The sequence below is a fragment of the Ascidiella aspersa genome, chromosome 6 (genome assembly GCF_963924565.1).
Source record: "Ascidiella aspersa chromosome 6, kaAscAspe10.2, whole genome shotgun sequence".
Classification (NCBI taxonomy): domain Eukaryota; kingdom Metazoa; phylum Chordata; class Ascidiacea; order Phlebobranchia; family Ascidiidae; genus Ascidiella; species Ascidiella aspersa.
The window spans coordinates 3,135,520-3,150,686 of record NC_139452.1 but is presented as its reverse complement, the minus strand read 5'-3'; the positions used below and the strand labels follow the sequence as shown (position 1 = coordinate 3,150,686).

At 35.7% G+C, this 15,167-nt stretch overlaps 1 protein-coding gene across 1 annotated transcript in view; it reads right to left on the bottom strand.

The window, feature by feature from the left end:
* Positions 1-15,167, bottom strand: part of LOC146139172 (basement membrane-specific heparan sulfate proteoglycan core protein-like) — an 86,166-nt gene that overhangs the window by 4,034 nt on the left and 66,965 nt on the right. Inside the window, exons 47-64 of the mRNA XM_083391724.1 lie at positions 14,931-15,071; positions 13,708-13,863; positions 13,031-13,156; positions 11,900-12,018; positions 11,391-11,541; positions 10,870-11,015; positions 10,357-10,483; positions 9,870-9,994; positions 9,149-9,284; positions 8,524-8,639; positions 7,238-7,382; positions 6,464-6,645; positions 5,493-5,766; positions 4,301-4,540; positions 2,945-3,234; positions 2,528-2,735; positions 1,461-1,705; positions 148-256 (exon numbers count right to left, since the gene is read on the bottom strand). Of these exons, the coding sequence (XP_083247850.1) occupies positions 148-256; positions 1,461-1,705; positions 2,528-2,735; positions 2,945-3,234; positions 4,301-4,540; positions 5,493-5,766; positions 6,464-6,645; positions 7,238-7,382; positions 8,524-8,639; positions 9,149-9,284; positions 9,870-9,994; positions 10,357-10,483; positions 10,870-11,015; positions 11,391-11,541; positions 11,900-12,018; positions 13,031-13,156; positions 13,708-13,863; positions 14,931-15,071 (3,036 nt within the window). The remainder of the gene's footprint in view (positions 1-147; positions 257-1,460; positions 1,706-2,527; positions 2,736-2,944; positions 3,235-4,300; positions 4,541-5,492; positions 5,767-6,463; positions 6,646-7,237; positions 7,383-8,523; positions 8,640-9,148; positions 9,285-9,869; positions 9,995-10,356; positions 10,484-10,869; positions 11,016-11,390; positions 11,542-11,899; positions 12,019-13,030; positions 13,157-13,707; positions 13,864-14,930; positions 15,072-15,167) is intronic.

Sequence of the window (15,167 nt, the reverse complement as noted above, 5' to 3'; positions counted from 1 at the left end):
TATTTAAATAACGACTTTCGCAAAATATGTTACTGTAGGGCAAACTATAGTCACATTTAAAAAATGTTGAACATCATCCTGACCTAAAGACCAAGTCGTTGAACTGGCTACTAAAATAAAAATAAATGAAGTAAAGGGTAAACTCACCAGCCATGAAACCCGCATCAGTTGAGTCCGATTCTTGCCTCTCACAAGTTCCGACTCTTTTCTTCTGGAACTTTCGATCGAACGACACGTGGCGTTTGTTGATTCGCAGCTGAATCACAACAAAATGATTTGTTAAATTCGTCGTATGGTTACTTGGTAATCAAACTAACTTGGGATAATCGTATTAAGCTTAATAAACAATTTCATTTTTAAACTTAATCCTAAAAGAAAACGTCAATCGTCCATCCAAGATTTGAAAACCACTGGTTTAGATCAGAAGTCACCAAACGTTTCTCATAAAGGGACAAATAACTGTTAGGATTTGCGGTCACGGGCCAGATAAAAAAATTGTGTCGTATCTTTATTAAGAGGAAAATGCAAATAGGATAACTAAGGAATAGCAACTGTAGTGGGACAAAGTAGCCTACAATTCAAAATTTCATTAAAATTTAGTTTCGAAATGCATTCGACAACATTTGAACTGCATACTTCATCTTCATTGAAGAAACATGCCGCGGCCCGGATTAATTCACCCGGCGGGCCGGATATGACCGTAGTATGGTGACCCCTGTTTTAGTGCAATTCATACGGCCTATAGTACTAAGTAGGTTCTCCAACCCTGGTTAGACAGTAGAATAACACTGGTCAACAAAACTTTCCATTTTTTAAACGAGAATGGGAGTACTTTATCTTCGATGTATTTTTCGCGCTGATTTCGGAAATACCTTTAGTTTTTCTCTAGCACAACACATTTTTAACATATCGTCAAATTTAATTTTCCAAAAAAACGCATTAAAAACAATGCACAACTATGATACATAGCCTTAAAAACGTCTGACATATAATTGTTGTATACACATAACTCAGGTCATCACCATAGAACTTTTATCAAGTATTCTTAATTATTCCCCCTTTCTAAAATGTTTAATGACGGGATTTCATAGCTTAACAAGACGTCTTTGTTTCTCACTAACTGAACCAATGGTTCTTTAGAAAGAAGTTCAACACAGTTTGCAGAAAATGCATTTTCACATATCCGTTTTAAATTTTCTTGTTTACCAGTGTAACAGAAAAACGAAATTAATCCTAAAATGACCAATTTTGTTTTAATAGCTTAACATGTAATTTTTACGACAGGACTTGACCTGGAAGTTATTTTACAGATGACTTGACGGGGACATAAGTCATTTTTGCAAAATGACTTGTTTACAACACTGGTTTAGTGCAATTCATACAGCCCGTAGTACTACTAAGTGGTTTCTTCAACCCTGGTTTAAACAATAAAATAATAGAAAAACGAAACTATTCCTCACCCCAGTAACACATCCGTCGAATCCGTCACGAACCCGAACCTTTTCTGCAACTCCATCCCAGTACCTCACCCCACCCAGGAACATGGGGCCGTTCACCCCTAAAAGACCAAATCCGGACGCCGTTGCCTTGGCAACGACCTTGCCGTCGACCACCAGTCTGCCCTTGCCACTTCTCCGTATGACCTTGAGGTTGTGCCACGTGTTGATTCCGAGAACTGATCGTGGACTCTTAATGATCGCCGTTTCTGGAATGAAACGATTTTAAAGGGTGCGAATTTGTTGGTCGATTTTGTTAAACGTTATATCATTTCAACACAACAGAAGGGTTTAGCTGAAACACTTTCGGATATATAGAATCTCCCGGAGACCTTGAAACGTAAAATAAAGATTCTTGCTTTCGTATCAGATGCTGTTTTATGAACAGTCTCAATATCAACACAAGGATTACATTTTTTACAAAACACCTTATATATGAATCACACATTGAAAGCAAGGACATGTATTTTGATTACAGAATAGCGTGGTTCAATTTTTGTTTGCAACATATTAATAAAACAATTTTTAAATCAGACAATTTTTTTAACTGTAGAATATAAATAAATTTAAGCTATCAGATCTTCTACAAACTAAGTGGGGGTCATTCGGGTTTTTTTCCCCATTTCGATGGCCACTAATTTTTTGTATCATTTAGCTAAATAGGCTACTGCTTTTGTATCAGGCGTTCATAACAAAACTAACAAAAAATAGAAAAGCATTCTAATATTTTAGTGGATAAAATCCGACATCTGGGTATTAAATCGAATGCTTTGTTGCGACTGAGGGGTAAAAATGCCGTTAAACAGGGTAACATTTTTGGTAAAACCCGAAATAGATTAGAACTAGAATCACAGCATACAAGTATTTACATTTTAAATTGGTATCGACAACCTATACATCGCTCGAATTCCTTGAATTGGACAAATACAATTATCTAGTTGTCCAAGTTTGATTGTAGCCGCTACAAATGTGATCTCACATCAAAAACTACCCTCACATAATTAAGTCATTTCATTGCGTTAACAACTCACCGGTTCCCCAGGAGAATCGGAACTCCAAGGAGTTATCCCGGATTGCTAGTGAGAGGAAGTGGAAGTCCTCTCCTACGTCCGAAGATCCCTCCTCATCCCGGTTGAAAAGCAGGAGTCCGTTGGACCTTGAGTTCCTCTTGATCCGCATCCGGATGTCCGTCTTCAGAGCTTCTGAAGCTTGAACCTCAGTTGTCATCATGTAAGAGTCCTGGAAATATTCACATGATAATCATTCATATGATTGGTCACATGAAGAGATATTCATCATAGTCTTATGTATAACAATAAGCATCTTGTTTCACATCAAAGCGAATTTATTATTTTTCGTATCATTGTTTACATGAATCCATGTAAGAGTTCTGGGAATAATCACATGGTAACGATTCAATACACTCTCCGAAAAGAAATTAAGTTTACCTTGCTGAACGATACAGTTCCAGGCACAACCCTCACATTAGAAGCACCCTTTTCGTTTTCCGGGTTCTCAATGGTCAGCAAACGACCTCTGGCTTCGAACCGGGGTCTTCTGGGAGGTGGGTGATCGAATAGGGACGACAGGAGAGAGTTTATGGGTACGTTGGGGTGAGGGTTAACCACGTGGGGCGCCTGTTCGCACTTGGGGCCCGAGAAACCGATCTCGCAGACGCACCGGTGACCCAGTTCGAGGGTCAAGTCGCGCCTGCATTCGCCGCGTTTGCCGCAAGAACCTGGAAGATCATAGGGAGTAGGTTTAAGGCAATGCTGTTGGAAACAGCAATATTTTTTTAATTTTGTAAGGTAACATATTTTGTTAACATTCGGTTTGACGTTAAGCTATATTTCGATAAAGTTCGAAGTTCAAAATTCGAATGTAAACAATATGATTATTGAGAGTAAAGTTGTATTGTAAAAGCATTAAGTGTTCAAAAGCCTATAAAGAAGAAATAGCCGGTGACAATGTTAAATAAATGTCTTAAAAAAACAATGTCTTTAAAGAAAAACATATCGAAATAATAGATTATTAAAAAATAGGGTAAATTAAAGTACTAGACAATCGGTGGAAGAATAGCTCAGATAGATAAAATTGTATAATTGATTCTGCACTTTAAGCAGGCTAAACTCTTAAGAACGGATTGGCCAAAAAAAAAACATAGGAAACATCTTTTTAATTTTGTAAGGTAACATATTTTGTTAACATTCAGTTTGACGTTAAGCTATATTTCAATATAGTTTGCGGCTTAAATCTCGCCTGTATTCGGCGCGTTCACAGCAATCACCTGGAATATCGTATAGAAAGGGGAATTAGCGTGATGTTTTTGTGAAAACATTATTTTCAATAGCGTAAAATCAACCACTTTGTTAACGTTTGGTTTTAGACAGTATACTTACCTCCCTTTATATTCCAGATAAATTTTTTAAACTATTTTTACTTTGACAAAGTGTTACTCTTACAAGGCTCTCAACGAAAATAAATCCCTTTTCTATGAACATAGCTGGACTATTTTTGGTTCATCGAACGTGTTTTGTTTTTAATATTTTTGTGACATTAAAAAGTAAAAATCTCGGATTTTGAGCGGTTAAATTAATTAACTCATCGTATAACAAATTTTGAAAGCCATCCAAGCTCATATAAAAAAAGACAGATTTTGTGTTCCTTATTCAAATAGAACTGATCTTTCCACTAAATACCTTTTTTACGAGCTAAAAAAGATTGAAAAAACAATTTTTTTTCACTAAAAAGTTGATATTTAAAAGTAGATATTACTAAAAAAACTAAATAAAAAAACACTCTACCTTCTTTGCAGATGTCGGCTTCTATGAACTGGCAATCTGCCCCGACAACTCCTGTGGGGCAACGGCACACCCGGCCCTCCTTGGCCTTGTACGTCTCGGTACACTCGGCGCCGTTATGGCAGGGGGACTCGGTTCCACTGGCGCCGCAGGTCTTGCACCGGACAACCCCTACCCTCTTGACCTGGGCCTCGGAACCCATGTCAATGGCACCGGAACCGATTTCAAGCTGACTAATGCAACCTGGAAATAATGGTCGATTACTTTGATGTAAATCAGAGGTTCTTGAACTTTTTCCAACGCGGACACCTAAATAACATTTTTGCTTCGCAGTATTCAAAAACTCTGCTGTTTCCAGTCCAAAAAATGTAAAAGCGACATGGAGTCTAAATATACATTAAGTGCAAAAACGTTGTATTATTATTTAAACACTATTATTTGAAAAAATGATTGCTTTTCAAATATAAACTAATATTTCAATAAGGGCTTCATGGACCCCATAAAACTGGTTCACGTACACCCAAGGGGTTCATGGACCCCATAAAACTGGTTCACGTACCCACAAGGGGTTCATGGACTGCATAAAACTAGTTCACGTACCCCCAAGGGGTTCATGGACCCCAGTTTAAGAACTCCTGATGTAAGCGTTTGTTAAAAGGTAAATATTGAAGTTTTTCTGGTAAAAAACGTGTTATAAATTTAACATTTTGCACTGAGATAGTTTATGTTAGGTAGGTGGGTAAATTATGCACCAATAAGCATTTCCTGAGCAGGTTAAATGTGAAAATTCTAAGCCAAATATATTTGACAGAAATATTTACGACTTGGCACAACCTGGAAAACACACGTGAGAGAAGATAGGCCTTAAAATTGATCATGGGGTAAAAATACTCCTACCATTGTGGGCTTCTGCCTACCATTGTGGGCTTTGTGGCAAGTTTGGGAGTATTTAAGGTTCTTTTATGTAAGTGTGTACTTCTAAATAAGTCGTATATCGCAAAGTCGTCTTTACACGATGATTTACCTTTCAAAGAAGTAAAGAAGAATAAAGGCACTTTGGGAAGATTAGGTTACAGTTAAATAAAAATAAACATCTACGAAACTCAATTATATAATTATATGGATTTGTAAAGAAAATAAGAAACAACCTTATGAAAAAACAATTATTATGAAACAAAGAAAAAACAAAACCAACCGTAGAATCCCAGATCCGGTCCCAGGCTCTGTATCTCAAGCGGCAGCTGGTTGTCCATTTCCCTTGGCAGACCGCCAACGTAAAGGGGTCCGGTCAGTTCCAGGCCCCGGAACCCTCCGGGGGACTGTCCCTTGGCCACCTCCCCACCGTCCACCTGTACCTGGCCCTTTTTGCCCTCCCTGGACACGACCACGGTGTGCCATTGGCCTTTCTCCACTGACGAAGCACTCCTGATCGTCACTGGACCGGAACCGAGGTCGAAGCGGAGGTCAAGCTGAAACCGGTTTAAACCAGATTAAAATTGTTGTTGTTTGTCATTGTTTTGATTTAAAAAATAATTATTTGGATTTAAAAAAGAATAGTTTGTTTGTAAAAATGCGTTGTTGAGATTTAAAAGAGCTTGGTTTTGATTAGGAAATTAGCTATGGAAGGCTGTACGTTGAGGTAGATTAGACTTCAATTCAAACTTGAGTAACGCGAGTTTCTGACTAGGATAATTTTTTTTAATGTATTAATGTTTGAACCTTTTTTAAGTTGATGTTGTTGACCTTTTTTTCAAAATAAGCAGTGAGAAGTTGCTTTTTGCTCATAATTGGATTATAATTTATTGTGATCATTTTAAGTTGAAGAAAAAATGTTTAGAATAAGTAAACTGGTGCCAAGAAGGAAGAAATAAGATTACTTTTTTAAATGAAGTAATTTTAAGGCAAATATTTGTAAGGTAAACAATATTTTCAAAGTTGACGCTTACATCTTATTCAAAACACCAGCTATGCAAAATAGTTTATATCGTGATTCTACTGATATTAGAATTAATTTGCCAGGACAGTTTATCGCAATCCAGCAATCAAGACATTTTGTTTCAAATCAAAAACTGGTCAAAAGTAATATAAAAAAATATTTTTCTATCTGTCAATAGACAATATGTTATAGAAACCCAATTTACAACAGAAAACACAGAAATCACTCACGAATCCTTCAGCCAGGTTCAAGCTAATAAAATCGCTCCCGTCGCTAGCGGCGTACAAGAGCAGTCCGTCGAGCGCATTGGGGCGGAACGAAATCAGGATGCGGAACGAAGTGTAAAAGGAGTTGTCCGGGAGAGAGTGAGAGAGATAAGAGCGCTCCGTTTGCGAGAAGAAGGGAATAAAAGCTAAGAGAAAAAATGGTCAGGGTTACTAAAGTTCAAATTTCGAATGTAAACAATACGATTATTGAGAGTAAAGTTAAAATGTAGAAGCATTGAGTGTTCAAAAGCCTACAATTATAAATAGGCGGTAACAATGTCAACGAAATGTCTAAAAGAATGTCTCGGAAAAACATGACGAAATAATAGAGTATTAAAAAATATGGTAAATTAAAGTACTAGACAATCGGTGGAATAATAGCTCAGATAGATATGTTTGGACAATTGATGCTGCAATAGCTTTAGTCAGGCTAAACTCTTAAGAATGGATTGGTCAAAAAACAACATAGGAAACATCGCTCTCCAATGTTCTAAAAATTCAAATTTTTCAATATCTCTAAAAAATATCGAACACATCTTTACAAAGTCGAGCGATTATTTGAATCAGCCCAAAAGTAAATCAGTCGTAAAACTACTTGAAAGCCACTACACATTTCAAAACCAGCCTTTATGGATAAATATGACTTTAGGACAAGAGCAAATAACGTATCGCTCTTCTTGCAGTGTACAGGCACAATAAGTTTGAAACGAAATGGATAAATTACCCCCTGCTACTTACAATGCACAGGGACGTTGATGTTGTAGTGTGTTGTGCCAGCAGCATTTGTAGCGCTACAAACGTAAATCCCACCATCGTCTGGACCAATGTCCTCCAGTACAAGAGAACTACTGCTGGTGCTAGAGTTGGTGGTAATATTGCCGTCCTAGAACAAATTTTACATTTTTAAGTAATTTAATTGGAAATATTGACAAGGCAACGATTAGTCACAAAATGATGATTGGTTAAAAGTCGTGTGCATGTTTGTGGGCGTGAGTTCGAATATCGTGTAATCACTTGATAGATCAGTGGTTAGAGCAGTGGTCGCGTATTTCAAACGGTTTGAGTTCGAATTTCACTTAGAAACACACCAGTTTGTATGACTAGTTACTGCATTTTTTGCGGATTAAATTTCAAAATGAAGATTAATTAAGAAAAATATGTCCTAGTATGATAAACGCGGGAATTAATTTAAATACTTAAAAGCGAGAAGAAATATTTAACAATAGTTTAAAATCAGCTTATTGAGAATTTTGATCAAACTGAAGGCGAAGCTTGAAGAAAACCTTGGACGAGACATTTATTAAAAGCTCGGCTAAATATAATACTAATAATAATAAAACTCTAACTGAAATCGTTTTTCAGTTTTTTTTTTGTTTTTTTAACTCCTTGTAGCACCTTTAAACATTGAAAACGCGAGAGATATGATAAAGGCACAAAAACGCCTTTTCATGGAAAAGTTTAATTAAAAATCGTGGTTGGTGGTTTTAAAGCGGTTTTGGAAGCAATTAGGAGCTTACGATAAGTTATCTTGGTGAGGCTGTTTGTATTTTAAGGTCACAAGCTTGTCTATGTGGAATGTTTTATCTCTTGATTAAAAGGGCAAGGTAAAGAGCAACTTTAAACAAAGACGTTTTGTTCACCATACAAGGTTTCGTCTTAATAAGCGCATTACAGAATGACCTTTCGCATAAATTCACGATAAAAAATACCTTGATTAATATTTAATAAAATTAGAAGTATATTTTATGATAAATTTCTTTATTGTAACTCTGGATTGAAATGGATTGCAATTAGAAAAAAAAGTAAAATTGTCAAAAAGTATATGAATAGTCTAAAAAAGGAAAAAAAGGAAAAAATATAAAAACAGTGATTTTAAAAGAGTCTTAGCTTGATCATTTTTTTTTATTTCAATCCTTATTATATTAGATTGCGATAAGAAAAAAGGCTAGGAATTGTGATATAACTTGCTTTTTTTCCATTAAAGTTACCTAAAAACAGAGTTTTTTACGAAAAAAGTAACTAACCAGCTTGCTCCAGGAAATATTTGTCTCCAAACTCGATTCAACGTTGCATTCCAGCCGCAAGGTGTCGTGCGAGCGCAACTCGGAAGATGGCGGCAGAACAACGACCTTGGGCGGGCCTGAAGGTCAAAGGGCAGGAGTTAACACGTGTGCGAAAAATCGTTTCATACATTTTGCTCGACTATATACTGAAGGGTGGATCGCATGTTTTGAAGTTAAAATATCGTCGCCATTTACATTCTAATTCGTTTTGTTGTTTAGATCTTCACCAAAGGCTAATGGAAGTGCACGATCTTATATTATTGAAAATAAAAAAAATTAAACATTCATTTTAATTTTTTACACATTACTTTTTGGTAAAATATTTTTAACAATTAGTGCTAGTTGTCTCAAAAATCTAATGAGTGAAATGATCTGTTCTTTTTTTTAGAACGCCAGGAATTACTTTCTCTGGAATGGCTTTTGGTGTACTAATGATACGTAAGGCGTAATTGTTGGTCAAAAAGCAGTTTCAAAGGGGTTAGATAACAGTTATTGAACACATATGTGTGTGCATCTTTCATTGATTGCAAAAAAACCCTCTAACCCTAACGTTTATTAAAGGTAGGGATTAAAGTTTTATGTTCACCGTATATGCTGACTTCAATCTGCTGCTGGCTTGTACCAACAGAATTAACAGCTGAACAAACGTAAATCCCCGAATCGTTCCTCGTTCCAACGATCGTATGAACTCCACCTTCGTCCAATGTAAGGTTGACATTGTCCTGAATTAAGGGTGGAAAAATGTTGTTGCTCGTATTTTATAAATATTAGTAAAACATCTTTTTTAACTTTAGTAGAACAAATCCTTAAAAGAAAATTGTGATACATTTTCAACTTTGCCAAAACTTAAAATTGATTCAGTTTTATTTAAATATCTTAACTTGACAGAGCTTGACGAATCAAGATCTTTGATTTACGTGCTTTTTTAAAAAAATATTTAGGTATCAATCTAATTTGGCGAATTAACTGTAAATAGAAAACCAAAATTACCCGAAGTTCCAAATTCCTTAGAATGAATATCCCTGAGATTTTTCACAAATAACCACAAAGCCGTTAAGGCAACACAATTTGTAATTGTTAATGGCAAATTATAAAAAGGGGTACTTTTGAATAAAATTAAATCAAAGTAAGTAAAAAAATAATTTAAAGTTGCTTACAGATATAAAGGTAAAAACTAAAATAAATCAAGCAAAAAAATATTTTTTTTGTAAACCTTAAATTAGAAAACGGTAAAAAAAAATAAAAAATAAAAAAAAACACAAAAAAACGGATACTTCAATATCTTCATCTTGGAGGTGAGGTCTTACCTTGGTCAGAGTAACTGTTGGTTCGGGTATTCCCCCTGCCTGGCACGAAATCTGGTAACCGGTTCCTTCCACCAGAATCTCACCTTCAGACTTGCCCACCACCGTCAAGGTCACCACCGGGGGCGCTAGAACAAACAAGAATTTACGAGTTTATTTTTCGCAACATGTAATTTTGAATTTCACAATTGTTTGGTTAATATTAAAACAACGTATCTTCGTGAAAGTAAGAATTTCTATTTGAAACGCTGGCATAAACGTTATCAAAAAATTACTTTCAGAAAATACCTAAAACTCAACGCAATATCCAAAAAATATAAAACGTTGAGAATAACGTAAATGTAACATGAAAATAATAAATAAAAATGAAAGCTAACTTAGGTTTTTTTTTATCTGTTTACTAAATTAATTGTTTTTTCTATGAACTTCAATCCTAACAAACGCTTAATATATTTGACTGCAGCGCTTGACAAATAAAAATCAAACCCACCTTGTACAATAAGCACAGCAGAAGCTATGGCTGAACCAGCAAGGTTAGTTGCTACACATTCGTACTCGGCTGCGTCGGAAAGTTGAACGTTATCGATGCTCAATCTACCTTCGTCGTTCACCTTTGTCTAGTGGAAAAATATACAAATTTGATGTTCTGTACCCTGAGTACTGTACAAGTTGAAAATATCTAAAGCAAATACTGAAATCTAATTCTAAATTTAGCAACCATTTTGTTAGGAAGAAACAACGTAATTGATGCAATTTTCGAGACTCTGCTAAGATTATCTCGGTAAAGGTAGAAATAAGAAGAATAAAAATAATGTTAAATTATTAGGTAATTAAATTGTACCAAACTTAAAAAAATTGTAAGGTTTATTATAAAATAGTTTATTAACGAAATTTATCAGAAATGAAAGATTATTAAAACCAGGTATGTTTGTTTAAGAAATAATTTGATATCACAAAATTGCATACACCTGTAGATATGTAATTAAAAACACTTAATTTTTACCCTTGTATCGTCAAAATCCATTCCGTCCAATCTCGCCCAGCTCACACTCACGTCTGTGACGTCATTCACTACGTCACAATGGAAGACCGCCGACTCGCCCAAGGTCACGGTGACATTGGGATGCCGTACCTCGACCACTGGGGGCGCTGTAATCATCCACGGGAAATAAATAATATATTGAGTTTTGCCATGAAAAACAAGCACAAAATGTCCACGATACCTTATTAAACCTATAGAAACGTTTGGACAACACCATACTTCGTTAGGTAGATGAATTTAAAGCTTATGAAGGATATGGTATAAATAAGCATCGGCGTATGGTTGTTTCTCGAATCGCTCACCGGAGATCGTAAGTTCAAAACTCACTGCAGGCTAGTTGTTTTTCTAGCCTGGCTTGGTTGATTATTGATCGACTGATTCCATTGAAGGCTCTCTAGGTACTCACTAAGGCCGGCTTGTTCAAGCGCCCAATACATTACCTGCAACAAATTCCTTCTTTGCTATTCTAACTTAGGTCTCACCTGCTTTTAGTATAGTGAGAGTTCTTGTGCTTTGCCCAGCATCGTTTACCCCGGTGCAAGTGTAAGTGCCAGAGTCGGTATCGGGAACGAAACCAGTGATGCGTAACATTGCGCCAGAGGTCAACACAGAGGTCGAAAACGAACCGACGTCCTGAAAACAAGAACCCACGTGTTTTAATCGATTTTATAAAATTAACGACATTAGCTTTGTCATGTAGTTTGCATTTAACTATTTTTTTATTATCTAAAATGCAGCATATATACTGGATTGAAAATGGTTTATGTGTTCGGCATTCTAAAGGTGTACTGAGCTTACACTTATTTGAATTCGCAAAATTTATCAACAGATATTGCAAAAAACAATTACAGAAGGAAAATCATTTAAAGTTGAAGGCCAAACCCCCCAATATATATTTCAGTTACAATTTTAAGAAAATCTTTAACACAATTCCGCGCTTACTCGTATAAAAATACGTATGTATGATTAGCTTTAGAAACTTTTCACTTACTTTGGTCCATGTGTAGGCGACTGGTTGTGTATCACCAATTGACTTGCAGTTGATTGTAATGGATTCGGACTCTATCAGATGGATGGTGGACGAGGGCTCGATATCAAGCGAAGGGGGATCTGAGAATAAAAAGTGAGATGTTTTGAGATTTGAATTTTCGAAGGCTGTATGTAAATTATCAAAAAACATCAAATTTTTTTAATCGGTCCTGGTTTTGAGGAATATATATATGTTGGCCTACACTGGCATCGTCAGTTCCTATAAGTAAAGCAGAATACATTTATGTATAGCAAAGTAATATTTAAATTTTATAAAAAAATTCTTATCCTGTGTTTCACTCTGTTTTTTACTTTGACATACGAATTTTTTACTAATTTTGAAGTCGGCAATTTATTTTTACTGAAGTTTTGAAGTCACCAATTTTTAGTTTTGATACCAAAATGTAATTTTAGGTCGAAATTTAAAAACTTGCGATTTAAAAAATATATCTGTTTAAACTATAGCTAAATGACCTCTTTTACAAACTTGTACAAATACAAACACAACAACATCTTTGTTAATATGCTGCGTAATCTTCCCACGAGATCCTTTATCAATTTTTCTAAGTAAGGAGAAATTTTGATTTAAGCCTGATGTTTTTGGGCGCACAGCGCTTAGCTAATCTCACGCCTAGATTATCCCGACAAAATCTTGCACCGCGTATAATCTAACATTATTGTTGTGATCGTTTTTCTTCGAACATGTTTTCGATGTTGTGTGGAAATAACAACTGCTTTGTATACAGATCTTATCGAATATTTAAGACCCAACAGCCTATTTTCAATAATCTTAAAAAAAAAACTTGAGAAATCTTGACGGCTGTAATGACCATAACTGGTGTTGTTCCAAACTTTGTATTTAAAAATTATTTTATTCGCAAAAATATCAAGTTAAGTATAAATCGCAAATGAAGCGGCAAATTAAAAGTGAATTTTAATAAAAAGTAAAAAAAAAAATTTTTGACCGATATCACCCTAAAATGATCCAAAATGGTCGTGAACTTAAAAAAAAATTATAATGTAAAAAACAGTTCAAATGCAAGAATGATGTAGAACAAATCTTGTACAACAATCTAGTAGCTGGTTTGCTCACATTGTGTCTCGACTCGCACATATTCCTGGCTCCTTCCCATAACATTGTAAGCAGTGCAGAGGTACTTTCCCGAATCCTCATCAGTGAAGTTGGGAATCCGGAGGACTCCGTCGCTCTGCTCGGCTCCTGTAACCATCACAACACGTTAAATTAAACGGAAAGAAGTTATGAAGCAGAGAAGCCATAGAAGTTTTTTCAGGAATGGCGACACAAAGGTACGTCAAAAACTTTTTTTACATTAAAGATACGAAAAATGCGCGTTTAGATTGAAAGAATTCCTTTATAGTTTAAGGTGTCCAAATTTATTAAAGCTTGGTACAGTTTTTGCTGCATTCTTCAGTTAAGGAAAAACAAGTTAATAGAGTTAAAAACAAAATTTTATATTCAGTCTGCAATTATAAAACCTAACAATTACCAAGCACGCGCTGGTAACTGCCTTACAGTTATTCCATCCTTTATCAAAAAGTTTGGTAATGCTTGATCTTGGCCTACCGAAGTCGCATTAACTAAAAAATGGTGCTAAACTATTCGTGGTCTTGAAAAGAACGTATTTGATTTTGTAAGCCTTTTCAAAAGGCGCCTTCTGTTTCATTATGGAATATAGAACAGCTTGAGTCATTAAATCTACAAATTTCGTTTTTTGACTTTTTATCTGTAAACCCACAACAAGTACCAACCTGCCGGCAATTCCTGTCCTTCCTTGGTCCACTTAATCATAGGTGTTGGGGTTCCAGAAGCCACACAGTGGAGTTGCAAGGTCCCACCCGCAGTTACCCTCTTTTCCTGGGACTCTACCGTCACCCTGGGACCCTCGTAAGCTGCTGTAGCGTGAACTGCGCATACATGGGGTTAAATTAGGGGGGTTACCTAGAGGAACAAAAAACACAAAGTATGGTACACCCTAATTACTAGTACGGGGCAAAAAGCGGCGCAATTAAGCCGGTAATTAAAACAAAAGTGCTGCTTGTTGCGTTTGCAGTGCCAGTGCGCCGATTGCAGCCTGCCATTCGATTGAGAAGGCGACAAGTTTCATGCACAAATTAAGTCATGCCGGCTGCAATTTTGGCAACACGCAAATACAGGCGACGGTTCGGACGATAGACGAAGGTCTTGGCCGGCTTTCAGGCTTGAGATTTACTTGATGCAAAGTTGAGTTTCTGAAACAAAGGGTTAGGAACAAAGGCGTAACGCTTCATCAAGTTTTAAATCGTATTTGTTGGAGGTTTAAGTTAGACGTAGAAGGAATATTTAAGCGCATATAAAAGTAGATAGCATTTAGAAAGTTTCAAATAAATCTTAAGATAATAGCTGGAGGTTGTAGTTAGACGTAGAATGAATATCAAAGCCTCTTTATCCATTTTTCAACATCTTATAACTGAATAAAGAGAAATTCGAAACGTTCAAATGTTATATTCTTTTATAATTAATCTTTGACATTCCTACAACGCTACATAAAAAGTGTTTAGTTTGTGTCAAAAATAATGTTTGGGTCCCCGAAACGGCTTTTTTATTTAAACAGTATTACTGAGAAACAGCATGGCTCCATTAAAACACGCTTCCATTGCACAATTGATGACTTTGCTTGTGTATTGAATATTAAATATGAAAATTATTGAAAGTAAGAAATTTGGTTAATGACAGTGACAAATTTATAATTGTTTCCTAAAAAAACGTTTTGCAAGAAAAATAAAAGTTAACTATATATAAAACAAGAGTTTATAACAGTTTTATTTTCTGTATAACAAAAACACTACCCGACTATGATAAATTATGTATTTTCGAACCCTTAATAAAGAATAGTTGTTACAAATTTTCCACCCTTTGAAAATAAGAAAAAAAATCATGAAAATGGCAAAAAATTTTCAATTTACAGTAAAAAAATTGAATTATGTTTTCTTACCCTTGATGACGACTTTGACTGTCGAGTCGCCCGCCTCATTAATGGCGAGGCAAGCGTACTCGCCCGCATCAGATAACTGGGCACTCTTAATCTCGAGTAGATTGGAACCCTGGCGGTAGCGAGTCAGCATTTGCGGCGAACCTGGGAAAGATAATAACCTATAAAGGTATGCGGGCATGTTTTTTGCAATATAAGTTCATAGGAAAAATAAATGCAAGTGTGATAAGTGATAAGTAA